Raw genomic sequence first — 27,669 nt, 5'->3', positions numbered from 1 at the left:
TCAAGTTTTCTGGGAATTCCCTGGCAGTCCAGTGGTTAAGACTTGACGCTTTCACCGCGGTGGCCCAGGATCAATCCCTGGTCGGAGAACTAAGATCCCACAAGCCATGTGGCGCAGCCAAAAAAAAAAAAGGAACACAGAATTCAAGTTTTCTGACTGAGTTCAAAACTTGTGTCCCTACAGTTTGATATCCCTCAAAGATACTTGTTTTTCTGTAATTGCCTCCATTGGTTCAAGTCAAGGTTCCTAAATTATATGGCCTGATGGAGTTCCTTGGGGCATCACTGAACCTTTGGGTACTTAGCACAGTAAGTCTGCACGTACAATGTTACTCATCGTATTTCCCAAAGCCTAAAGAAATCAGATTAGGACTAAAGAAAATCAGTCATTGAGACAAAAAGAAATTCAATGAAGAGAGCAGATCTTGAAAGTTCTCATACAAGGAAAAAAAATTGTAACCATGTGTGGTGATGGGTGTGAACTAGACTTACTGTGGTGATCATCTCGTGACATATACATATAGAGTCATTATGTTGTACACCTGAAATTAATACAATATGTTAATTATATCTCCATTAAAAAGAAAGCTAGGTCTTAAAAATTAAATAATATAGAACCAGGCCAAGCTACAAAGTATTAAACCAAGATGATAAAAAATTTTGAATCATAACCAAGCATAGTCATAATAATTTTTGTGAAAGCAAAGGACTTTGTATTATTACTAAATAAATATTTTATTAAAAAATGTAACAATCTAGCCTTTCTTGTTTGTTTTTTTTTTTTTGAAGAAACATTTGTATGTGAGGGTGACAGTAATTGTGCTGTAATAGGGACACTTCGATTATGTTATGTTATTTATACATGGGCAAACTAAAATGGAGAATTGAGACAAATAGGGCAAATTGTCCCAAATCCACTACTGAAGAAGAAGAAACTGATTTGGAATTCAAAAGTGGCCCAAATTGGATGTGTCCAGTAACTGGACTTATCTGGATAATTCTGCCATCTCCCAGTTTGTCACAACAGGGGCAAATATTGTTTGAGGGCTTACTACCATGTGAGAGGCATTGTGCTGCTTTCAATGGATTGGCTCACTTGATCTTGCTCCAGACCCTGTAAGATAGAAATTATTACAAGACCTACTTCAGCTCAGGGAAATTATAGTATTTGCCCAAGCTAACCCAGGTAGCAAGTAGTAGAACCAAGATTCCATCTCAAGCCTGTCTTATTCCTAACTCTTAACTACTATGCCCAGTGATAGCAGAACAGTAGAAATGATAAAAATCTGGTAGGCAAGTAAAGTCAGTGGGCTGTTTATCATGATTTTAAAAACCTAGCTGTGAAAAAAACCAAAAACCAAACAAACCTAGCTGCAGAAATAAGCTACGTATAAACTTCAAAGTTTGCTCAGGAAAAATATCTAGACTCAAAGATGAGAAACCACAGCTCAAAGAAGTTAGGCAGTTTAAAGACCACAAAACAATGGAACACAACTCTTTCAACTCCTGTCTAAAGGCCAAATCGACTTTAACCGTCCAACACCAATTGTGTCATACTTAAACATTGACTCTATCTGGTCCAGGATGACAACATTCAGTTTCTCCTGTCGCTTTTGTTATTGGATCTGACCCTGTCAGATTTTAAATTCTATTCTTAGAATGGAACCTTAAATCTTTTGCAAAGCAACCTTATATAATAATAAATTCACACAAGCTTAGCAAGTAAGTAGTCATCGTGTGGCAAAACACAGTGGATGGTGGTTTTGTATGCTGTCTGGGGATTGGGTGTTTATCACACAGCAGTGGATTTCACAAATTCCAGGGTTGGGCATATTTCTAGTGGGGGCACGCTCAGCTATCATGAGAAGATGCAGGATTAGATAATCAACAACAACGACGAGGAAGTCAGCCAAGTTGCCGCCCAGAAATTATTTACCAGAGCAGCTGCTGTTCAGAAATGCTAACAAGCCAGTCTTCTTGGGAGTGGGCCATGCTCAGCTGTAAACCACTCACAGTGTTTTCTCTCTTTACTTTGCTCCAGAATCAGGAGCTCTGTGTACTGCAACGGTTTCTCCCTTCCTTGCTTTATATATTGTCTTCCCCCAAAACTGAACCTACAATTAATATTTGCTATCAAGAGGGGGCAGTGGTACCTAATCATGTAGGTATATACCCTAGTTGTCCTGTGCTGAGGGTAAGCAGCCTCTTCCTGTGTGTTTAAATATTTACAGAAGCTGAAGCTTAAAGGGTAGTTTAACTTAAACACTCAACCAAAAATAGCCAGTCTCGCAGAACCAACTCTTATGTATAGTTTAATATTATTTTATTTCTGAATTCTCTGAGCATCTTGAAAGAGAGAAACCCTTAACTCCTTTTTTATTTACTTGCTCTGAAGTTGATACTTTTAGGTTTTTATGTAACTCTCTAACTCTTACAACTTTTCTTAAACAGCCTTGTAGCTTCCTTTACAATTAAGAATTATGTATATCTACTTTAGTCTCTCCCTCAATCAGCTACATAAAGGAGGACTTGCCACCTGGAAAGAAAAAGACAGAACCCACTCTCCAGTCCTTTTCTCCTGCAGTTTCTCATTTTTCCCTTCCCTGTAGTCATTATGGTGAAATGCTTGATTGCCTCTAAGACAGTAACTTTTTACTCTTCAGTACAAATATCTCAACAAAAGTCTGCAGTAGTAAAAATATGCGAAATGATAAAATAGTTACTATTCATAATAGAATTTTATTACATATGTTTCACAAATACTGGTTTTCTTTAAGAGAATCCATGCATACAGCACCCAAATTATTGCAGATTCTCACTTAGTTGGGCATGATTTAATGCTTTTACTATATTTAAAGAGTCCTTCCAACACTAAAAAAAAATCAAGCTAAGTTTAGTCACAGAACAGGGCTCTAAATTCTTATCTGAACTACCTGACTTACCATGTGATGCACTGCACATCACTCTCCCTGTCTCTGCCAACACGGCTGCTAATTAATTGTCCTAAACTTGTGGAGTCACAAAGGGACTAACATGGATGAACGTAAAACACATTCATGGGAACGTCTGAGGGTGAGATTAAAGGAACCAAATTGCTTTACCATTTTTAAATGTCATAATAACTATTACTACTAGTAGGCATACAACTACTACCCCCTCCTGTAGGATGCTATGAAGTTTACAAAGTGCTTTGATTATGTCTTCTTATTTAATCTTTATGGCTGCTATTTATTCATACTCTCAACAAATAATTTTCAGGGCCTATGGTGCTGTGCATAATTCTTTTTTTTTTTTTTTTTTTTTTTTTTTTTTGCAGTACGCAGGCCTCTCACTCTTGTGGCCTCTCCCGTTGCGGAGCACAGGCTCCGGACGCGCAGGCTCAGCGGCCATGGCTCACGGGCCCAGCTGCTCTGCGGCATGTGGGATCTTCCCGGACCGGGGCACGAACCCGTTTCCCCTGCATCGGCAGGCGGACGCTCAACTACTGCGCCACCAGGGAAGCCCCTGTGCATTATTCTTAATGCCAGTTCTACAGGGACTGGAACAGGCTCAGAGATGCTAAGTAACTCGCCCAGGTCTCTGATTGTCCAAGGCTCCTGATCTGTGGTTTTCTAATCCCTTGTCCTTCCATCAAAATGCAACTGCCCTGATTTCTATCAATTCCTCATCACTACATAGTGTGATAAAGTAACTTCAACTACGATGTTTATGATTGATAACGGCTTTATGTATTCTGCTTCCCAAATAAGGGCATTTTAACCTAGGCTGTTGGTGCTTCCCAAATAATCATAGCCAAACAGGATGAGTAATGTGACAGACGAATGGAACAAAGGTATGGTGAGAAGGGAAAGGAGGGGACACAATAGTTTGAGATTCCCCATATTATAGGATGCCTGTAGCTGCCTGACTACTCTGCTCTTAGACCAGGAAGAGACAGGGCCGCTTCTACTTCCTGAGTGGGACTAGTGGCAATACAGGAGTCTAACAAAGGGTTGACACCTCTGCATGTGACAATGTCCTGTGGCCCACTTACCCCCACCATACCTCGGTGCAGCTCCTATAATCCTCTCGGTCACACTTCTCCAGTACAGCGACGGTGCCCTCTCACACCCACCCAGAGTGTCCCCTCAGCCAGTGCAGAGCAGAGGGTGAGACCAACTGACTCAAGCGGTCATTTGATTCAAGCTAAAAAAATCCTTTCCCTCAAATTATCTATACGAAATTGCCCCTTTCTTCTGTCTTGCTTTGGAGACAGTTAATGGGAAAATGTCCCTCCCTCTGCACAGTGAACAAATTCATTCACTATTCCTACTCCGAGGCAAATACTGCACTCACGCTCCCCTTCTCCCTCTCTGAGTTACCAACCCTCACCTGGCAACATCCCCCTCGACCCCTGGCAGCTCCATTGAGGTACATTCACTATATAGTCACATAAAAGACAAAAGATGAGTCTGGATTAATTTCAGGAAAATTCAGGTTAAAACATGGAAATCCAGAAAAGTCAGAAAATAGGGCTAAATCCCTCAGATTTAGCAGTTCATCTTAGTTGAATTTACCAAACAGTGGTTTGGGTCCGAAACACCAGTTATTCCTCTGATCTAAAGTACTATCTAGCAGCCGGTAATGCTTCCCAAACTCCTTCTCGACAGGACAGGGCACACATAGATAATGATAATATTGGTATAGTCCTCTGGTGCAAACAGCTGGAGATTTAGAAACTGATAAAGTCAGAGGCCACCAGCTCCAGGTCGCTCAGGCCACTTCAGGTCCTGCTAGCCCAGACACTAAGAAAGCTAAGGAAACCAACATTGTGGCAACCAGTTAGGAAGCTTAATCCTTGTAAACCATAGCCTAATGTTCTCTTACCAAGGTGCTGTCTCATCTCACCCTCAACTCAGCCAATCCCCTCTGTCTTCCTTCCCAGCCCCACTCCCCCATCAATCAAGACAGCCCTCCCTTTCAGGGAAGCCGCCATTCCCTCTCCCACCCCACCCAAGGCCAACGGCTGTTCATTCCATCAATACCCTTTCTTCATTCTAAGGTGAACTATTCCTAAAGATGAAAATGCCTAAGACCCCGTCCTAAAAGCCCATCTGCATAATCTTCAAAAACAAACACGAATCTCTCAAGGAACAGAAATGTCCTCAGCCCCTGCCCTGTTCCCCGTGGCATCATTCCCTGCCCCCATGTGCCAGAGCTAGAAGGGTCCCTTCTCTAAGCAGAGCGTGTGACTTGAAAACTACCAGCTTCAGTCACCTCTGGGGCTTGTTTAAAAATGCAGATTTCTAAGCTCCCCCTCCCTTACTAAATCAGAATCCCTGGGGGTAAGACAGTAATCGACACTTTAATCGACACTTTAAACCAGCCCCCAAGGGGATTGTTCTACACAGTTCCAAACCAGAGGTCGAGAGCCTCTGATTGAATCCAGCTCGCTCTCTTTACAGAGTAGGAAAGTAGGCAACAGGCACAGATGAGGTGAAATGGGCTTGTCCAAGGTCACACTGGCGTTAAGGTGACCAGACCAGGCCGGGAGACCGCCTACCCCCCTGATTCGCACAGCACCAGCTAGGAAGAGCTCGGAATCTGGATGTGTCCACCACCAGCCCCTGCCCCCCACGAGCCGCAGGCCCCCGCACTCACCCTCTTGTAGATGTCCTCCCTGCTGGCCTCATACTTCTGCTGCATGCGCTCCTCCAGGAAGTAGATGCGCAGCTTGAGGCTGAAGTTCTCCTTCTTCAGGTCATTGAGGTGCTGGGACAGAGTGCGATATCCATTAGACATGGTGGGCAACCCATGGGGAGGAGCACATGCCCAATCGCCCCCTCAGCCCAGGAACGTGGTGCAGCTGCACCGCGGCATGAAGCGAGCCGGCGGCGACGCTGCGAGGCTACGGCGACATGCCCCTGATGGTTGGCGCTCTCTCCCGCACTTGGGCCTGGGCTCGCTGCTCTGGGTGCTGGAGCGCAGCGCGCTTTCCTTTTTTACCTCGGGAGATATTTGCGGAATCCCTGACAGAGGAACATGCTGCGTGAACTCAGACACAAGTGGTGTAACCCGACTCCAAGCTAGGACTCGGCTCTCACCCTCCCTCAGCCTCTCAGGCCCAACTGTAGGCAGTTAACAGTTTCTCAGAAAAGAGAGGGGGCTGACCCTCAGAAGCTTCCAGGAAATGGGGAATGGGAGTAATTCAAGGTGATGGTTGGGTTCCAAGGACACAGAATGGCCCACAAAATGGCGACCACGTATCAAATATCCCCCTTCTGTCAGGTGCAAATCTTAAAGAACGACTAATCAGAGGGGTTTCTAATTTCCTTGAATGATCCAGAAGCTCACCTCTCATCAGCTCCTTCCCAGTTTTATTCCCTGGACCTTTCCAGCCCTGAGGCAGTTAAAGAAATAGCCTTTATTACCATGCCCCTCCCCCCATACACACCTGAGCCACCTGCAAAGAAAGGGCCAATCTTCTAGTTCAGTGGAATCTTTGCAAAAATCTGTTTACCAGTTACACAAGCTCCAAGAGGCAGGGTCAAAGGTTCCTCCCTCTAAGGGATGAGGGCGGAAAGAGGGTGGGAGGTGATGGAGGGAGGTGTCAGGCTGGAGCCCAGAGATTTTACCCAGTCACTAGTCCTTAACTCCGGCACCTGCCAAGTGGAGCTAGGCACTCATCACCAGATCCTGCTCCTAAAGCAATTTAAGATCCTTGAATGACAGCTGCAACGTTGGCAGGAAGTATTATTTATACCACACCACACGGGACATTGAAGGTGACTGGGAGACAACGCCACAGCACAGATACCAAACACAGGTTCTTGGGTGCAGTAATACTAGCTTGAAAACAAATTAATATTAACATCCAAAGTAAAGGAAACAAAAACTTTATACTTAATTCACATATAAGGTTCCTCCCCAACCTACCTGCTCTTCATTCTTCTAATTCTTTCTTCACTCTTCATAGTAATTCCAATCAACCTCCCTTTTTTGTACACAGCAGGTAGTATGTTGGGCATGAGGAATACAAAGATGAAGACAGTCCCAGCCCTCCAAGAGATAGGTGGCCGTAGAGATGTCGGCGCATATGTTTTACATTATAATCCTCCAGGCCTGTGTTATTCAAACATTTTACATTTCACACTGCAATCCAGTGCATGCACACACACACACAACTGAAGTAAAAGTTCCCCAAAGTAATGTTAACCATCACTATGTAGGATGCACTCTGATATTTCCTATTCCGTTTCTCTTTTTGGGAGTGACCCACTGAATTGATTCCATGACCCACTAATACGTTTTGTCCTAAAGTTTGAAAAATACTGAATCTGTGGGAACCCAGAAGAAAGAGTGATTCATTCTCATTAGGATGGTGAGAGAAAGAAAGCTTTGACTAGGAGTTGCACTTGCACTTTGCTTTGAAAGACAGAAAAAATTTGAGTGAATAAAGTGGCCTCAGGAGGACATAATTAGAACTGACCATTCTCTCAAATAGAGCTGGATTATAAGTAGGCAACGCATTTCTTACCTAGACCACTGGTAACTTAAGACAATATATTCTTCATTTAAAAAAAAAGGGCACATTTAAAATGCATTTAGCTAATTTCATTAAATCTGTGCTCTTAGAATAAATGAATTTCACCTAGGCTTAATTAGAGACAGTGAGGAAGAGAAAAGTCTGAGGTAAGACTCAAGAAGATGCTTTTCTGGTCCCAGCTTTGTTACTAAATAGACGTATGACCTTGGGAGTACACTTCTCCAGAGGCCTAACTGTCCTCATTTATAAAATGAAGTGGTTGGAAACGGTGATTTTAAGGCCCCTTCCTGGTCTAAGCTCCTAGAGGAATAACCTGATTATTATTACCTCCATTTTGCACAGGGGGAACCAGGTGCCAGATTCTAGATTAGTGTTTAATCATGCTTTTGATGTCTACTTGGATTCTTTCATCACGTAAGATAATTTAATAGAAGCTTTATGGAAAGTAAAATTGCATATGAATGCAGGTGCTCTTATCCAACCTATATATTTCTTTCTTCACATTAAGCCTATTTTCTCTTATGCCCTGTGATCCCTTGTTCTTTTCCTATCTCTCTAGCCTCTTCTCTGTTTTGTTTTTTTTTTCTTTTTTTCCTGGCTCTTTAAAGCTACTACTTAAATGATAATTAGTCATTAGCCTTCTGATTTTTTTCTCTTCACACTTTCTCCCTTAGAGATTTTATCCACTTTTAGGGCTTTGACTTTTGCCTCCCAAACAGTCCCCAAACCTCCAACTGAGTTGTCTCACCCAAGATCTAGCCCTACATATCCAGCTGTTGGCTAAATAGTTCAACTTGAATGTGCCATTCTCACGACAAACCTCATGGCAAAAACTTTTGCAGCAGTGTCTATCATGTCGGCCAGAATTCATCCAGCTAGTTCTTCTCCTTGTTAAAGCTAAGACAACCCATTATTTTAAAAGCATTATTTTCAAAACTCAAATCTTATCCTGTCATCTCCCTTACTTAAAAATCCTTCACAGGCATCTCATCACTCTTAGTATAAAAGAAAAAAAAAAAAAAATCACACCCTCTCAAGACACCCTGCCTCTTTTTTCAAGTCACTTTCTCAAGTTTGAATTCCACCCAAACAAAGCTTTTCCTGCTACGCCAGACTGGAAAAACTTTTTCCTCTTGAGCTCCTAGGGCAAATACTAACGTTTGGCAAGTGCTCGTATGCTGCCTCATGGTAATGCTTTTCTGTTGTCCTGCAGGGTTATTTACACATTTTAGAGCTTTTAACTTTTTCATGTGTCTACCTCTCCAACTAGTCTGTAAGCTGCCCAAGGGTCAATGACTTATATGCCTCTCTATATCCCTTCAGCTCCCACAATTGCCAAGAAGACCTCTCCAGTTAATTCTTCCCACTGTGCAGTATACAATCACCTCAGTCAGACTAGAGTGTTTTGAGGGCTGGCAAGGCCTATTTTGTGTCTTTGTATTCTCATTGCAGAATATTTAGGACGCACTCCCTAAATATTTGTTAAATTAATGAATAGATAATTATTGCATATATATTTCATTTTTTGCTGATTTGATCTGTTAAATATGGGCTAGCTTGCTTATGTTAGCTTGGCCAAAAAGTTCGTTCGGCTAGGATCTTATGAAAAAACCCAAACAAACTTTTTGGCCAACCCAATATTATTCTCATAACTTTCCAATGATATAGAAAAGTTTGTTTTAATGGTTCCAAAGAAACTACATCTGCTAGAATGGTGACTAGAAAAATAATGTTTTGTTCACTTAAATTTCTAAGTTTATATGCCCATCTTGACTTTTCTCCTGAACTCCAATCTACACCTAACTTCCTAGTAGAAATCTCTACTTGAATATGGACAGCTCATACTCGTGATATATAAAACTGAATTCCTAATTTTTCCCAGCACATATGTTCCTTCCTCTTTGGACCCCATTTCAGTTTGTAACCACCAATATTTGCAGTTGTTTGGGCCAAAACCTTTGAATTATTCTTGACCCTTCTTTCTCATGCACATCATCTCATCTGTCTGTAAATCTGTCTATCAAGATTTCTATTTTCAACACATATAGAGAAGCTATCTACCATCACTGCCACTCGTACCTTTGCCACTCTGGCCCAAGATACTGTGATGTCTCCTCTGAGTTATTTGAATAGCCCCTTAACTGGTCTCCCCACTCCCACCCTTGTTCCCCTATAGTCGATTCTTAGCGTGGCAGTCATATCACTATGAGGGTTACAAAATGTCAGATTGCTCCTCTGCTGGAAACCCCCAATGGCTTCCCATCTAATTGAGAGTGAAAGGCTAAGTCAGTCGTTTTGTTAGCCCATAAGTCCCAAGGCCCTGCATAATCTGGAGCCTCTCCCCTACTCTCTCTTCTACTTTTTTCCTACTACTCTTCCCCTACGTACTCTGCCCCGGCCACACTGTTTCTCTTTGCTCTTTCTCAAAAACACCAAGCACCCTCCCTCCTCAAGGCCTTTCAGCTTATTGATACTTCTGAATAGTATGCTCTTTCTTTAGTTATCTGCATTCTCTTCCTCACCCTCTTCAAGTCTTTGATCAAATGTCACTTCCTCTATGAGGTGACCACCCTATTTAAAACTGTTACTCACCCTATGCCTCACCCCAGACCTCCACGTCTCCCTTCATTGTTTTTTTTAATCACCTTCTAAAATATTATATTTACTTATTTATTTTGTTTCTTGTCTGTCTCTCCCTACTAGCATGTGAACTCCATGAGAAAGCCAGGATATGGGCCCGTTTTGTTCACTGCTATATCACCTGTACCCAGAATGGTGCCTGGCACATAGTAGGTGCTCAAGAAATATTTAATAAAAGAATGGATGAATAACTAACCTGCTGACTTTGACTTCATTGGATTTAATCCTAATAGAATTCAATCTGTATACAAGATTATGCAGATCTTGTAGGAGGAAGAGCATATCTAAAGGTAATTTTATAAGTAAAATTAATTCTTCTAATAGACTAATTTTAATGCAGAATCTGAACTATGTACAAGAGTTCTGAGTAAATGGGGAATAATATATGATAAATAACAATCAAAGGGCAGTATTAACTGTACAAATAATAAAAACTATAGCAATTAGGAAAGAGAGGCTACCAGAGAAGGTTCCAGAGAGAAGTGACATTTTTGCTCTCCTTAAAGGATGAATCAAGTTTGCATAGGCTGGAGGGAGAATACAAGGCAATCTAGGCAGGTAGAACATAAGCAAAAGTGCAGAGGACCAAGTGGACTGAAACAAAGGGCACGTGCTGTCCTGTAGTGGGTGAACAGAGAGGACAGGAAGTGAAGAACCATTTTAGAAAGACCTTGAAAGTCAGGATGAGGAGCCCGAGTTTGTTCCTTTAGCAGATCCTGGTTCTCAGTTTGAACAAAGGGCGAGGAACTACCTTCTACTTACTTTATTTGCTTATTACTTATGTTTTGTTTTATTTGTTTGTGTTTTGTAGCTTTATCAAACAAAACCACACACACCTGGGCTGCTCACTAGACCTCCTAAATCAGGGCCTCTCAGAGCTTTGGATAAGCTCTGCACTGCTTAGGAAACAAACACTGCAGGTTCTTGAGCAAGGGGCAGTGCTTCTATCTTTGTTCTTCCTTTTTAATGTAGTATATAGAAAATCTTTACTCTTCTCTGAAAATATTTTTTCCAAACATTAACAGTTCTCCCCTGCTCCTTCCTTAATTTCTTCTTCCCACAGCTTCTTAATGTATTAGTCCAGACTGGAAACAAGACTTTAATAAGAACTCAATCAATGCCAACAATAGTAGGAGATTACAACCCAGCTGTTGTGCGTCATGCCCCATTAACATAACCGACTGTCAAGTCAGCCTTTAAAAACAACTCAGCCTCAATTTGCTTAATCATATTCAGACCCCCCAGATAGTTCTTACAATGGAAATGCTTGAAAACATATTAATCTCTTACCAATCCCTCTCCTAAAAATACAGTTCCACTCCACTAAAAATGATTAATCATCTTAATTCACACATTCTTTTCAAATATAATGAAACTTTTGCAACTCAACTTCATCAATTTGATATCTGTGATAATTCATAATTTTACATTTCATGAAAATAAAAATATTCGTAAATAACTTAATATGGTAAGCAGAGGAACGGGAGAATAGTGTTTTAAGCAACCCTTGGCATTTTACTACCCACTTACAAATTGGCAATAAATATTATCACTATTATACATATTTATCTAGGTGGGATAGCACAGAATTGTGGAAAGGGCAATAGCTTTTGAACCAAGGAGATCTGGGTTCAAATCTCAGCTCTGCTATTTTCTAATTGTGTGACTTATGGAAAAATACTTAATAGTAATTAACTGTAGGAAAGGAGTCAGGAGGTCGGATTGGGGTAGGCTATTAAGAGTGTTGCAATTGCATCTGTAATGTGAACTTTTATTTTTCAATATGAGGCAAATAGAGCAAAAATAATATGTGTTAAAATTTAGATATTGGGGGGACATCCCTGGCCATCCAGTGGTTAAGACTTCACCTTCCAATGCAGGGGGTGTGGGTTCAATTCCTGGTCAGAGAGTTAAGATCCCACATGGCTTGTGGCCAAAAACCCAAAAAAAACATAAAACAGAAGCAATATTGTAACAAATTCAATAAGGACTTTAAAAAAATGGTTCAAATCAAAAAATCTTTAAAAAAATTTAGATATTGGATACATGGACAAGTGTTTTATTGTTCTTTGTATGTTCTTGTCTGTGAAATAGTTTATTATTTTAAAAAAACTATTTTAAATGGAATGAAACTAGGGATTACAGGAAGGCAGCTTTCAATTAAATATAAGAATAAATTCTCTAGTAGAGCTGGATGTAATGAACTTATTGCCACACTCCATCCATACATTCATACATCAAATACTTACTTAGTACTTACATTATGAGAGATAGTAAATTTCCTGCCACAAAAAGGAATCAACTGAAACTAAAGGACCACTTGTCAGGGATATTGTTAAGAATCTTCACACCTCCACTAGGTTAGTTCTGGAGAACTTTTAAGGTCTTTAGCCATCCTGAGATTCTATGTTTGAAACATATTTTCTGATAGAAACGATATTACCAAAGGCAGCACCAATGAGAGAGCTGTCACTTTTTGAAAGATCTCAGAGCACCCCACCAGCTCTCTTATGGTAGAGCCCTAAAAGGTAGTGGGAGTCTACCTGTTCAGACTGAGTGCTCTGGTTGCCTTGCACAGGAAGAGGAAGAGGAGATAAGTGAGCGTAAAGGACATGTTATTCCAAGACAAAAGCAGCAACAACGACTAGGGGCCTAAGGATGACTCTCAACAGACTTTGCTAACTGTTACATTTTCAAAACAGACCTGTGGGAAGGTCACACCAATGGCTGGAGAATGCTTCCTGCTCTTTAGCACCCAGGAACCCTACTTGTTTTGGATTAGACGGCAGGGATAGACACGAAGGGATGGGGCAAGGAGAAGGAGGAGGATGGTTTGTTTCACATATAAATATTTTATTTGTAATACATCTATGTGTCTGGGTGTCCTTATGCTTTTCTGATAAAATCTAAGTTGGAGAATTACAAAAGTTAAATTACTGGCTGTTTTGAATGACTTTGACTTGTATTACAAAATTAATTAGATATAATTACACTATCTTCACGACAACAATCACTTGTATAGGATTTGACAATATACAAAGCACTTCCATATATGTATTATTTCATTTTATCTTCATTACAACACTGTGAAGTAAGTGGATTGGATATTATTATCCCCATTTTATACTCCAGGAAAGTAAGACATCAGGAAGTTAGCCGATTTGCTTAGCTAGAAAGTGGAGGAGCACAGACTACAGCTTCCAGCAGTCTGACCCATATTTCATACTCATCAGGGCCTTACTCATGACACTAGATGACCCCTGTGAACCTAGGGTTCCCCTGTGACTAATAAGGTACTTCCAATTCTACCTTAGGTCCCTGCATATTTTCAAAAAGTATCCTTCATTATAAATAATATTGCTTGTGACCTCAGAGGATCTGACCACCTGAACCTATATAAAATATAGTTTTCTCCATTTTCAAGGTGACTAAACCAAAGCTAGTCTTCAAAAGATTAAACATAGGGTTACTATAGGACCTAGCAATTCCACTCCTAGGTATACACCCAAGAGAAGAGATACATATGTCCACACAAAACAGAAGCATCATTCGCAGAGTCAAAAAGCAGAAACATCCCAAACATCCAAAAACAGAAGATTGAATACACAAAGTTTAGCATATCCATTAATGGAATACTACTCTGTATTAAAAAGGAATGAAGTACTGACACATGCTATAACACAAATGAACCTTGAAAACATTATATAATGTGAAATAAGCCAGGCACAAAAAGTCACATATTACATGATTCTATTTATATGAAATTTTCAAACTAGACAAATCCATAGGGAAATTAGATGAGTGGTTTCCAGGGCCTGGGGGAAGAGGGAACAGGAAATGACTACTAATGGGTATGATGGGTTTTTGGGGGGGTGATGAAAATGTCCTGGAACTAGATAGTGGTAATTGTTGCACAACTCATTAAATATACAAAAAACATGGAATTGTACACTTTAAAAGGGTGAATTTTATGGTATGTAAATTACATTTCCAAAAAGCTGTTATTTAAAAAAGAAGAAAGAAACTAAAGCTGTGAGAAGTAACACATCCAGTCCTTTGCCTTTTACAAAGGACTTTTCTATGATAAAGATTCAATTTCAATTCAGTTCAATTCAGTTAAAAGCAAATGGTTTAGAACTGACCATTTCTAAATGTATATTAATCCTACTTAGATTATGGGGCCCTAACATAAAGGCTAGCTAAAGTATACTTTAAGTGGCCCTCAATATTAAATACTCATGGATTGCTACGTTCTATCAAAAGTTAAAGTTTTGTTACAGTCCTTAAATAAAACAGAAAGAAAACATGATCCACCCTACATTTTGACAGGAAAAACATACTCATTTGGCTGCCCTGAAGAATATGCATAACTTCTGCAGAACATTCTAATAAGGAAAATGTCAATCGAAGTCAATCAACTTGGTCTTCCACTCATCAACCCTTTCACTTCCACACAGGGTTTCTGTCCAGTGTTCCAGAAGCCAGCTGTTGATGCCTGCCTCAGAAAGCAGACTGAGAACTCTACAAACATCTGGCTTTTTTTCTTTGGGGTTGCACAATAAACAAATCTTTCTTCTGAAACTCTGTTTCTGAAATTTCAACATAATCCCTGAAGTTTCAGTCCTTTAAATGCTAAAATATTAACAATATCATTCAATTTTTTCCCCTTAAACTCAGAAGCATACTGATACCCGTCCTCTACACAGCCTTTTCTTGAAATACGTGGCCTGATGGCAAGACAGCTAACAACAGAGCTATTTTATCAGGTCGATAAATAAACCCTGTCTTAGGCAGCATCATTGTGTAGATAAATGGCAGGGGTTCCAGTGATGTTCCTGCTGTCTTCCCCCACCATAGATACACACCCACGCTACCCACAATGATCCTGGAACAGCAGGGTGTTGTCATCACCATATTGGAGCACTACGAACTATATAAAAACAAAACAAAACAAATAACAACTTCCCTGGTCACCAAAAATAAATGGCCCAGCCAGAAATAGCACTGTCAGAGACAGTTAAATAAGTTCCATGGCAAAACGACAGTTGAGCTGCACTGATGCTGGGAGCTCCCAAGGATTCCTAGGCTCCAAACTAGATTCTCCTACGGTTTGGCCCGACCAACAAGAGCAGGACTTGGTGTTGTTTGTTCACAACTGGTTCGACCCAGGAAGATTATTTGCTGAGCTTTTAGTATTCAGATGGAACGTGTCAATTTATGGCCTCACCTATTTTTCTAGATTTTCATTAATTCTTTCTCCACCCTTCTCTAGGAAAGAAGGTGATTTCAAAGGCACAATTAAGACTTTGTCTAGGCATAAGAGCTGAGTTCACAGTGATACCATGAATAACCATGGCAGTAACAATAAGGCTTTGACCGAGAGTAGCAGGTGGTAGGGGGAGATAAAACCAGCTTGAACCCCATTCTATACTCTAGTGCTCCAGCCATGACAAAAAGCCTCCTGTTGCTGAACTTGCTCTGCTGCCTCCAGGACTTTTCACGGGTAGCAGTGTCAGCCTGGAAAGTCATTCCTCTTCAATTTCCATTCAGCTCTGACTTCACTATCTCCAACTAGCCTGTACGGATTTGAATTAGATATTACCTACTAAAGGAAGCCCATCTGACCCTAAAGTCTGGGTAAGGGTCCCTCCTGAGTGCCTCCACAGCATTGTAATGATTACATTCTGTTGTAACTGACTAATCTGTAAACTCCCTGAGGGCAGGAACCATGTTTGCCTATCCATTATTGTATGTACAGTGCTTAAGACATTATGTTGTATACAGTAAGCACTTTAGAAATATTTGTTGAATGATTAGATAAATAAAAGGAATGCACGTTATTAAAAATTCAGATAATACAAAAAGTTATAAAGAAGGTAAAAATCATGGCTAATCCTATTACCCAGACCTAATCACTTTAAATATTTTGGTGTATATCCTTCCAGACATTTCTAGTTTTTCTCCCTCAAAAATGAGATCTTATAAATACTATGATATCACTTATATGTGGAATCTAAAAAATACAACAAACTAGTGAATATAACATAAAAGAAGCAGACTCACGGACACAGAGAACAAACTAGTGGTTACCAGTGGGGAGGGAGGGGCAGTATAGGGGTGGGGGAGTGGAGGTACAAACTGTTGGGTGTAAGATAGGCTCAAGGATGTGCTGTATAACAAATAGCCAATATTTTTAATAATGGAAATGGAAAGTAACCTTTAAAAATCATGTAAAAATAATTTTTTTAAAGAGATCTTATTTTATGTAATATTCAAATTGTTGTTGTTGTTCTGTTGTTTAATCTTAAATTTTTTTATTATTATTACACACATCCTTCCAAGTCAGTAAATTGCTCTGTGATGCTCTGTTGTATGTATACCATAGCTGAAATAATCAATCCTTGCCTTGATGAATAATAGATTGTTTCTAATATTTTATTAGTATAAAAACACTGAAACATTCATCCTTCAACACACACCTTTTCATACTTGATCACTGTGCATGTAAAAGCTAGAACAGGCCTGGCACATAGATTATACCCATATACTGAGTAGATGAACAAACAAATGAATAAGGGAGCAGCTGTACATAGAGAGGCATAATGAAATTGTGGCTAAGCGTTCAGGTTCTGGAATCGGTACACTTCTGTTAAAATCCCAGCTCTAGCACTTTCTAGCAATCACTAGTCTTTTCCTAGCTTCAGTGTCCCTCCCTGTACAAATGAAAATAATGGTTGTACCAACCTCAAAAGACTGTTTTCAGAACTGAATAAGATAATGCAAGTCAGGTGCGTTCACAGAGGTCTGCACACTGTAGTACTCAATAAATATTCATTGATAACATTATTTTTGTTATTTTAAAATTTTATCATTGGAATGGAAATTCCTCAAGTCCATAGGAAGAAAGACAGAGCTTCTCTTCATACAGTGAAGAGGAGAAGGCAACAAGTTCTAATGAGGACACAGAGAGGAGATAACAAAAAATAAGAAGGATTTTTCTCATTCAAGTGCCATTTTCTCTGTGGAAGTGATTGCTCTTTTCTGTGTTGGTAACCATACCTTCCAGAACTTTCAGGGTTGTTCAATTTTTGTAATTTCATTCTTTTTGATAAAGTTACTTTGTTAATTGTGTAACCAAATGTGAACCAATATTTATAACTTTGTAAAGTTTACCGATATGTATGAATACAAATTAGAAAAAATGTTTTGTCCTAACATCTAGGTTTTTTTTTTTTTTCGAGGTATGTGGGCCTCTCACTGTTGTAGCCTCTCCCGCTCCAGACGCGCAGCCTCAGCGGCCATGGCTCACGGGCACAGACACTCTGTGGCATGTGGGATGTGGGATGTGGGATGTGGGATGTGGGATGTGGGATCTTCCCGGACCAGGGCACGAACCCGTGTCCCCCGCATCGGCAGGCGGACTCTCAACCACTGCGCCACCAGGGAAGCCCCTAACGACTGGATTTTAAAGACATACATTTGACTGGCAATTACTCTAATCTTGTGATCTCTTCCACTGGTGCCTTAGATGTTATTTAAATTAAATTTCGTGTAATTTAAATTTCTTATGTCCTAATCAGAGTGTATGCTCTCCGAGAATGGTAACTCATATACATCTCTGCATCCTCTACAGCACTCAGAATCATTGCTTTTATTCATAGTTCTTAAGAAAAATGTGATTGATTTGATGCCTATTTTTGGCAGTGTTGCTTAGGAATGAAAATGTTGCCGAAGTTCTGTGGAATGACTGTGTGGAATCCCTCTGAAAAGTCATGTTTAACAAGAAAGAAAAAATCCTGTGCTTATGATTGCAGAAAGTTTCAGATTTATTCCCCCCTTCCCTTCTCATCTAATAACTTTTTGAAAGTCTCAAGACACTAGTGAAACCAAAACCAGTATGCTTGGGGCACTGTGGCTTGAGGAACATAAATGCCATTTTCAAAAAAAAAAAAAGAAAGAAAATGTACTTCACCAGTAGCTTTCATTTGCCAAGGCTGTAATTAAAGAGAAACTCAAGAAGCACTTGAAATGGCTGGACCTAAAGGCAGAAGTCACATGACCCAGACTCACCTAAACTAGAACAGGAAACCCAGGCCGTGATAACTCAGATCTCCATAAAAGTAGAAAAGTCCCTTTTAGGACTCACTTCCTGCACCCCACCCCCCCAGGCTTCAAGACCCAAGTGGAAAAATTTGCCAGGATGGGTGGGGCCTCAACAGGCTGACTCACTGTGGTTGGATTCAGACTGCCCAGAAAAGCTAGCTTCAGACTATAATTAAGCAAACACTGCAGCTGGTCTTGTCTGGCATTTTCATGTTAAAGACAGCATTATTAGAAAATGTGTAAACAGGGGAGGGCAGTGGAGGCCTCCTCTAGACCTTAAAGCCACAGACCCCTACCCTTTCCATGGCTTTTCTATATATAGCATTTGCCATTTTGATTCTCTGCATAGAACGAAATTGCACACATTGCACTAAGGTAACCTCTCCTCTGAATGGTCCTCTCATTTCCCCAAGAACCTTGACTCTTGGAATTATCTTGGCTCTGCCACTTTATACCTGTAATAGCTTTCATCAAGTTCTTTGAGTCTTGGTCTCTTCACTCATATAATGGATGTAATATAACATCTAATATCTATCTCATAAGTTAGGAAAATGAACTGAAAAAGAGCTGAAATAAAATGTGTTAAATGTCTAAAAAGTGCCTAGTGTTTAATAAACACTCAATACATATTATTATTAGCTATTATTATGATCTTCTTAATAAATCCTGTCCAATATTTCGAAAGGTCTCTGCTTCTTTCTCTTACTTTACATTTTATGATCCCAGTTTAGGTAGACAGTTATCTCCCTTTAACCTCACCATTAAAAATAAATGTGCTGGGCTTCCCTGGTGGCGCAGTGGTTGGGAGTCTGCCTGCCGATGTGGGGGACACAGGTTCGTGCCCCGGTGCGGGAAGATGCCACATGCCACATGCCGCGGAGCGGCTAGGCCAGTGAGTCGTGGCCGCTGAGCCTGCGCGTCCGGAGGCTGTGCTCTGCAACGAGAGAGGCTACAGTGGTGAGAGGCCCGCGTACCACAAAAAAAATAAAAAATAAAAAAATAAATGTACTTTTCCCACCTGCCTCTGTAGTACAATGGATAGCACATTGGACTTCTAAAAATAAATGTATTTTTCCTGACTTCTCAGTTTCCTATCCTAACCAATTAATTAATATACCAATACCCTCTTTAGAATCATTTTACTTACTGTGAATATACTCAGTGAATACTGAAGTAGAGGCCAGGGGCAATACAAATCCAATATAACACCTAATCTTCAACACTTTTCAACAAATTTAGTTTAATTGATGAACATTTACTGAGCACTTACTATGTACCAGCATTATGCTAGGTTCTAGAGACTAGAAAAAGGTGAACAAGAGGCTTTCCGCCTCTGAATTGCCTAGAGTCTGGGTATATATTTTGAGACTGGAGAATGAGGGGAGGCATCCTAAAAGGAAAAAACAAATAAACAGAAAACTGGACCTGAACTGAAATTTAAAGGGTGAGTAGGCTTTAACCAGGTAAAGAAGAGGAGAGAAAAATTATTCTAGGCAGCGGGAACAGCCAGAACAAAGGCTTGGAAGTATGAAACAACTTTGAATTGCAAGCAGTTCAGAATTAATGGAATAGAAAGCATGTGATGGAGAATACTGGGAGATACAAGTGGATTTACAGTTTACCTAGGGAAGACAGAACTGCACTCTGTGCCCATCTAAATAGGAGGAGCTCATGATTCCAGGCCTATATGAGTCAGCACTTTTATTACCACCAACATAGAAAGTACTATTTTAGGTCACAAAAATGACGAGTATTCTCAGCACATTATGAGTTGCTTGGTAAGTTCCTTTGTTACTCTTTGTGCCTTTATTTCCTGATTTGTAAACTGGTGTAATAATCATGCTTTCTTCACAGGGTTTCCATTAGCATTAAATGAGATGATACTTCACATACTTAGCACACTACTTGACACACAAAGTGATCAACACACGCTAGCTAGTGCTATCTATGTGCTGCTCTAGTCTCGCTCACCCCAGAGATGCTGGAGGTGGGGTGGGTGCTGTGATCAGTGAGAAAACATATAGGAAAGAATTTTTCTCAACATATGACTATGGCCATTTGACATATGACTATGTAAAATGACCCAACAACCTGTCAGGATTTGTAATCATGGTACCTAAACTCCATGATCCTGAAAAAGTCACAATCTCTATGAGTTCTGGTTCCCTCGCTTGAAAATAGGAACAGTGATGCTTGTTTCATGCAGGTTTATAAAGACAAAATAAGGCAATTTATGAGAAGCACTTAACCCACTTCTCAAGTCTATAGTTCTGGAAAGAATAGAGATAATTCCATCAATGTATCTTCGGGGGGTGGGGGGAAGTGCCTCTAAACAAAGCTGACAAGGTTTAAAAATTAGTTAAATCATTCACTCATTCAAAAAGTACAAATGAAGCATACATACTAAGCAAAACTCTTTTATCACGGGAAACAATACGTATTAATTTACTTCTACCAGTGTAAAGGTGAGTAGGCTCATCTGTGCCACTATTTCTGACCCCTTCCCCCTGCCTATCCTTCTCTAACCCCACTCATACTGTTGCTTGGGGATACAGAATGCAAGAAAAGAAAAGAAAGAAAACTATATCTTCAAAGCTCTGTTCCCTTTGCCCCTTCCTCTTGCACCAATATAGTGAAGAAAGATGCTGTCACTTTCACTTGTTAATTGACCAATGATGTTTTATCCATAATGTGCCAGTATTTACATTTTTAGTCTATTATCACTTACTCTGGAATCAAAGGATCTTTTCCTTAGAATTTCCTCCATCAACAAATGTTTCAGAAATAATCATATTAACTGATCAATTAATTTTTACTGATTAAGTATATTTAATATTACTTCTTTCCTTGTTCTTTTTTTTTTTTGGAAGTCTTTGGGTTTTTTTTTACAACTTTATTGGAGTATAATTGCTTTACAATGGTGTGTTAGTTTCTGCTTTAAAACAAAGTGAATCAGTTTTACATATATATATGTTCCCATATGTCCTCGCTCTTGCGTCTCCCTCCCTCCCACCCTCCCTATCCCACCCATCCAGGTGGTCACAAAGCACCGAACTGATCTCCTTGTGCTACGCGGCTGCTTCCCACTAGCTATCTATTTTACGTTTGGTAGTGTATATATGTCCATGCCACTCTCTCACTTTGTCACAGCTTACCCTTCCCCCTCCCAATATCCTCAAGTCCATTCTCTAGTAGGTCTGTGTCATTATTCCCGTCTTACCCCTAGGTTCTTCATGACATTTATTTTTTCTCAGATTCCATATATATGTGTTAGCATATGGTATTTGTCTTTCTCTTTCTGACTTACTTCACTCTGTATGACAGACTCTAGGTCCATCCACCTCACTACAAATAACTCAATTTCGTTTCTTTTTATGGCTGAGTAATATTCCATTGTATATATGTGCCACATCTTCTTTATCTATTCATCCGATAATGGACACTTAGGTTGTTTCCATCTCCTGGCTATTGTAATTAGAGCTGCAATGAATGTTTTGGTACATGACTCTTCTTGACTTACGGTTTTCTCAGGGTATATGCCCAGTAGTGGGATTGCTGGGTCATATGGTAGTTCTATTTGTAGTTTTTTAAGGAACCTCCATACTGTTCTCCATAGTGGCTGTACCACATTCCCACCAGCAGTGCAAGAGTGTTTCCTTCTCTCCACACCCTCTCCAGCATTTATGGTTTCCAGATTTTTTGATGATGGCTATTCTGATAGGTGTGAGATGATATCTCATTGTAGTTTTGATTTGCATTTCTCTAATGATTAGTGATGTTGAGCATTCTTTCATGTGTTTGTTGGCAGTCTGTATATCTTCTTTGGAGAAATGTCTATTTAGGTCTTCTGCCCATTTTTGGATTGGTTTGTTTGTTTTTTTGATATTGAGCTGCATGAGCTGCTTGTAAATTTTGGAGATTAATCCTTTGTCAGTTGCTTCATTTGCAAATATTTTCTCCCATTCTGAGGGTTGTCTTTTGGTCTCATTTATAGTTTCCTTTGCTGTGCAAAAGCTTTGCAGTTTCATTAGGTCCCATTTGTTTATTTTTGTTTTTATTTCCATTACTCTAGGAGGTGGGTCAAAAAGAATCTTGCTGCGATTTATGTCATAGAGTGTTCTGCCTATGTTTTCCTCTAAGAGTTTGATAGTTTCTGGCCTTACATTTAGGTCTTTAATCCATTTTGAGTTTATTTTTGTGTATGGTGTTAGGGAGTGTTCTAATCTCATACTTTTACATGTACCTGTCCAGTTTTCCCAGCACCACTTATTGAAGAGGCTGTCCTTTCTCCACTGTATATTCCTGCCTCCTTTATCAAAGATAAGGTGACCATATGTGCATGGGTTTATCTCTGGGCTTTCTATCCTGTTGCATTGATCTGTATTTCTGTTTTTGTGCCAGTACCATACTGTCTTGATTAGTGTAGCTTTGTAGTATAGTCTGAAGTCAGGGAGCCTGATTCCTCCAGCTCCGTTTTTCATTCTCAAGATTGCTTTGTCTATTCGGGTCTTTTGTGTTTCCATACAAGTTGTGAAATTTTTTGTTCTAGTTCTGTGAAAAATGCCAGTGGTAGTTTGATAGGGATTGCATTGAATCTGTAGATTGCTTTGGGTAGTAGTATCATTTTCACAAGGTTGATTCTTCCAATCCAAGAACATGGTATATCTCTCCATCTATTTGTATCATCTTTAATTTCTTTCATCAGTGTCTTACAATTTTCTGCATACAGGTCTTTTGTCTCCTTAGGTAGGTTTATTCCTAGATATTTCATCCTTTATGCTGCAGTGGTAAATGGGAGTATTTTCTTGATTTCACTTTCAGATTTTTCATCATTAGTGTATAGGAATGCCAGAGATTTCTGTGCATTAATTTTGTATCCTGCTACTTTACCAAATTCATTGATTAGCTCTAGTAGTTTTCTGGTAGCATCTTTAGGATTCTCTATGTATAGTATCATGTCATCTGCAAACAGTGACAGCTTTACTTCTTCTTTTCTGATTTGGATTCCTTTTATTTCCTTTTCTTCTCTGATTGCTGTGGCTAAAACTTCCAAAACTATGTTGAATAAGAGTGGTGAGAGTGGGCAACCTTGTCTTGTTCCTGATCTTAGTGGAAATGCTTTCAGTTTTTCACCATTGAGGACGATGTTGGCTGTGGGTTTGTCATATATGGCCTTTATTATGTTGAGGAAAGTTCCCTCTAAGCCTACTTTCTGCAGGGTTTTTATCATAAATGGGTGTTGAATTTTGTCAAAAGCTTTCTCTGCATCTATTGAGATGATCATATGGTTTTTCTCCTTCAATTTGTTAATATGGTGTATCACGTTGATTGATTTGCATATATTGAAGAATCCTTGCATTCCTGGAATAAACCCCACTTGATCATGATGTATCATCCTTTTAATGTGCTGTTGGATTCTGTTTGCTAGTATTTTGTTGAGGATTCTTGCATCTATGTTCATCAGTGATATTGGCCTGTAGCTTTCTTTCTTTGTGACATCCTTGTCTGTTTTTGGTATCAGGGTGATGGTGGCCTCGTAGAATGAGTTTGGGAGTGCTCCTCCCTCTGCTATATTTTGGAAGAGTTTGAGAAGGATAGGTGTTAGCTCTTCTCTAAATGTTTGATAGAATTTGCCTGTGAAGCCATCTGGTCCTGGACTTTTGTTTGTTGGAAGATTTTTAATCACAGTTTCAATTTCAGTGCTTGTGATTGGTCTGTTCATATTTTCTATTTCTTCCTGATTCAGTCTTGGCAGGTTGTGCATTTCTAAGAATTTGTCCATTTCTTCCAGGTTGGCCATTTTATTGGCATAGAGTTGCTTGTAGTAATCTCTCATGATCTTTTGTATTTCTGCAGTGTCAGTTGTTACTTCTCCTTTTTCATTTCTAATTCTATTGATTTGAGTCTTCTCCCTTTTTTTCTTGATGAGTCTAGCTAATGGTTTATCAATTTTGTTTATCTTCTCAAAGAACCAGCTTTTAGTTTTATTGATCTTTGCTATCGTTTCCTCCATTTCTGATCTGATCTTTATGATTTCTTTCCTTCTGCTAACTTTGGGGTGCTTTTGTTCTTCTTTCTCTAATTGCTTTACGTGCAAGGTTAGGTTGTTTATTCGAGATGTTTCCTGTTTCTTAAGGTAGGATTGTACTGCTATAAACTTCCTCTTTCCTTGTTCTAAGTCTCCCTCCATACCTCCCTTGACTAAGTCTGTTCAGGCTGCTTTAAGAAAATATCACAGACAGGGTAGCTTATAAACAACTGAAGTTTATTTCTCACAGTTCTGGAGGGTGGAAGTCAAAGATCATGGTGCCAGCCTGGTCATGTGAGCGTTCTCTTCTGGGTCACAGAATTCTTGTATCCTCCATGGTGGAAGGGGCTAGGAATCTCTCTGGAGCCTCTTTCATAAGGCACTAATCTCATCCATGAGGATGACTTAAGCACCTTCCAAAGGCCCCACCTCCCAATGCCATCACCTTTAGGGGTTAGTATCTCAACACATGCATTTCGAGCGAACACAAACATTCAGACCATAGCATCCCTCTATCCCAGTCTCTTATCAGATCTATACATGAACATATTTCTCTTCCTTTCACCCAAATTTCCCCTTTGTCCAGAATATTATAATCTCCTTTTCTAACTGGTAAAATCTAACTGAACTTTGAAGATGTCACTAAATGTGCAGCCCCATGAGAGGTGTCCTCTTGTAGGAGGCCCTTCTCTGTCCTTTAATAAAATTAAATATTCTCTCTCAAGATCTCAGCGTACACTGTCCTTATCTTTACCATAAGGACACCTTATATTGTAAGTAATGCAGTGTCTGTACTTCCCAATAGACTATTACTAAGGATAGGAATAGCATCTTATTTGAAGTGATCAAGTATTTGTTGCAGGGATAAGTGAAGTAAGGATGGTGCCATGGTCTGAATGTGTCCCCCTTGCCCCCATTCATATGCTGAAATCCTAAACCTCAAAGATGATGGTACTGTATTAGGAGATGGGCCTTTGGGTTTCATGCCTTATAAAAGAAGCTTCAGAAAGATCCCTAGCCCCTTCTGCCTTGCAAGAACATAGTGAAAAGGCATCAGCTATGAACCAGTAAGAGGGCCTTCACCAGAAGGTAACCATGCTGGTGCCCTGATCTTGGACTTCCAGCCTCCAGGACTGTCAGAAATAAATTTCTGTTGTTTATAAGCTACCCAGTCTGAGTTATAGTAGCCTGAATGGACTAAGACAGATGGACTCCTGGCTGCCCAGGCCAGGCCTGTATCTCTTTGACATCTGCTTCATGCCCTGGAGGAGCTAACCTTTCTCTGGCACAAACCTTTAATGTGTCCCTTTCCCCTTTCCGAGTACAGATCTCATCCTTTATCCCAAGGCTACTGAATGCATGATTTAAACTTTAGAGAAAATATCATGTTATTTAGTGTTTTACCAGTTTTTAGGGTGGGACATTGGAATGTGTCACTCTCCCTCCTACATTTTTTTTTCTAACTAATGTTTCCTCTAATTTTCAAATCCTTTCATGGAGATTCTTCATACAGCAGGTGCTATCATTCAAAGTCTACAGAATGAATTGATGGATGAATGGATGTAAGAATGAACAGACCTGTGAGCAGGTCACAGCTTGGTTTACTGACAATGACCATTCTGACAAATGCATGTGCTGTAGCCTCATTGTTATTTATATATTGCTTGACACATAGGGGAGAGACATGTAAAATATCTCTTATTGGCCTTTTCTCTGCATTTTACCTTGGTTTCTGTCAGTGGTTCCCAGCATTGAGGAGTAAGGACTAACCAGTGATATTAGACCTTATTGCTCAGAGAAAAAGACTTAGGACTCCACAGTTGAAAGTCAGCTGACCTCTACTCATCACCCAGCTCAGCCCATTATTTTCCCTCTCCCACAGCACCTGGGCATTCATCTGATCAGTAGAGGTGACACCCTTCATTTCTATGATCCAAATCACCTCTCCACCAAAAGGAACATGCAGGCAGACTGCCTTTCAGAGAGCACCCTCACAGCTTTGGGGAGTGCCACAGCTCTGCTCACCCTTTCTGCACTGCAGCAGATGCAAAAGGCGGAAAAGAGGAAGGGGGTGGGTGGTACTGCCCCCACTCCTACCACAAGCACCACAGCTGTTCAGAGGGTTAGTCTTCAAAACCACTTAATATTCCTGCAAACTCTGTCTTTTTTAAAAAAAAAAAAAAACGGTGGCCATGACAACTCTGAGCACAAAAACCAAGAGTAGGCTGTTTAGATTCTCAGGCACACATTATATGGAACACATTCTTTGTCCACAGGAATGTCTGGTAGGATGTACATTAGGTCCTAGTGAAACATTTCTATTTACAAATTGAAAGAAGACAGGGTAAACGCATGTCAACACTACTTTATTAACCTTTTTTTGAAAATGGAATTTTTATTTTATATAACAAAAGCTATCAGTTCAAGAATAAAAGAAACCCACACATCTCAGGGCATTTTTACACAGTATATATGTGTGTCCTGATTCCTGGGCAACCCCCAGGGGGCACCAAAGAGCTGTTTCCTTTTTTAGCACACAGGGATGTAAGAAATCCTGGGTGTTCTTTCCAGCCTGCAGATAGGTTCCAGTAGATAGGTTCTATTGTGCAGACCTCCTTGGATCAAACCAGGGCACAGGGAGCTGGGGGCCTGTATTACATTGTCAGCAATTTGGCTTTTGGCCAAATCTAAGGATAAACCTATCAAGATACAGAGCACTTCAAGAGTTAAATCAGGAGTTTCAAGCAGCAATGCCAGATTCTTGTTGAGAAGCAAATGGCTGTGGCTGAGCCACCTCATGCTGTAGACGGTATCCAGATATCCAGAGTGGTCCAAGCCAGCAGCAGAGCATATAATGCCAACCGACTGACTAGGTCTCCTGGGCTCACTATGGCCCACCTACAGATTCTCGGGGTGCCATTTAGACTTCCTAAATTTATCTGAGAAGTAAACCAGGGGTAAAAATGTTAAGACAGAAATAGTGGTACAGGCAACTGCCCATTAACCACAGTGCTCAGCATATAGCTAACAGTGCCTAAGCTTATTGGGATAAATGCTATTGAAAGAGACAACATTTTGATAAGAATACCCATAATTCAAGCTAAATTATGGGTCATACTTTTATAAGACACCACTATCCCCTGATACTCCTTCTAACTGGGATAACAATTATCCACCCATGTGACTTACCCTCTCAAAGTCTCGAAGAGCCTGGGTCTGCACCTGAAGGGGTCTTTCAAATGCTCTCAAGGAATGCCCAAAGGGGACCTTCTCACCACTTCTCCAGGTCTGTGACTGCGCTGGAGGGCCTCGATCTTTGGTGTCACTGAGAAAAGCTGCCAGTGAAACAGAACAACAGAAGATTTTATAAAATA

The 27,669-nt window shown here is 40.1% G+C and overlaps 1 protein-coding gene across 1 annotated transcript in view; it reads right to left on the bottom strand.

Moving 5' to 3' along the window:
* Positions 1-27,669, bottom strand: part of LOC116752630 (myomegalin-like) — a 225,454-nt gene that overhangs the window by 139,784 nt on the left and 58,001 nt on the right. The window contains 2 exon segments of the mRNA XM_032629403.1: positions 5,640-5,750; positions 27,485-27,630. Of these exon segments, the coding sequence (XP_032485294.1) occupies positions 5,640-5,750; positions 27,485-27,630 (257 nt within the window).

Source organism: Phocoena sinus, chromosome 1 (genome assembly GCF_008692025.1).
Source record: "Phocoena sinus isolate mPhoSin1 chromosome 1, mPhoSin1.pri, whole genome shotgun sequence".
In the NCBI taxonomy this organism is placed as follows: Eukaryota; Metazoa; Chordata; class Mammalia; order Artiodactyla; family Phocoenidae; genus Phocoena; species Phocoena sinus.
This window is presented reverse-complemented; position numbering and strand designations above follow the sequence as displayed.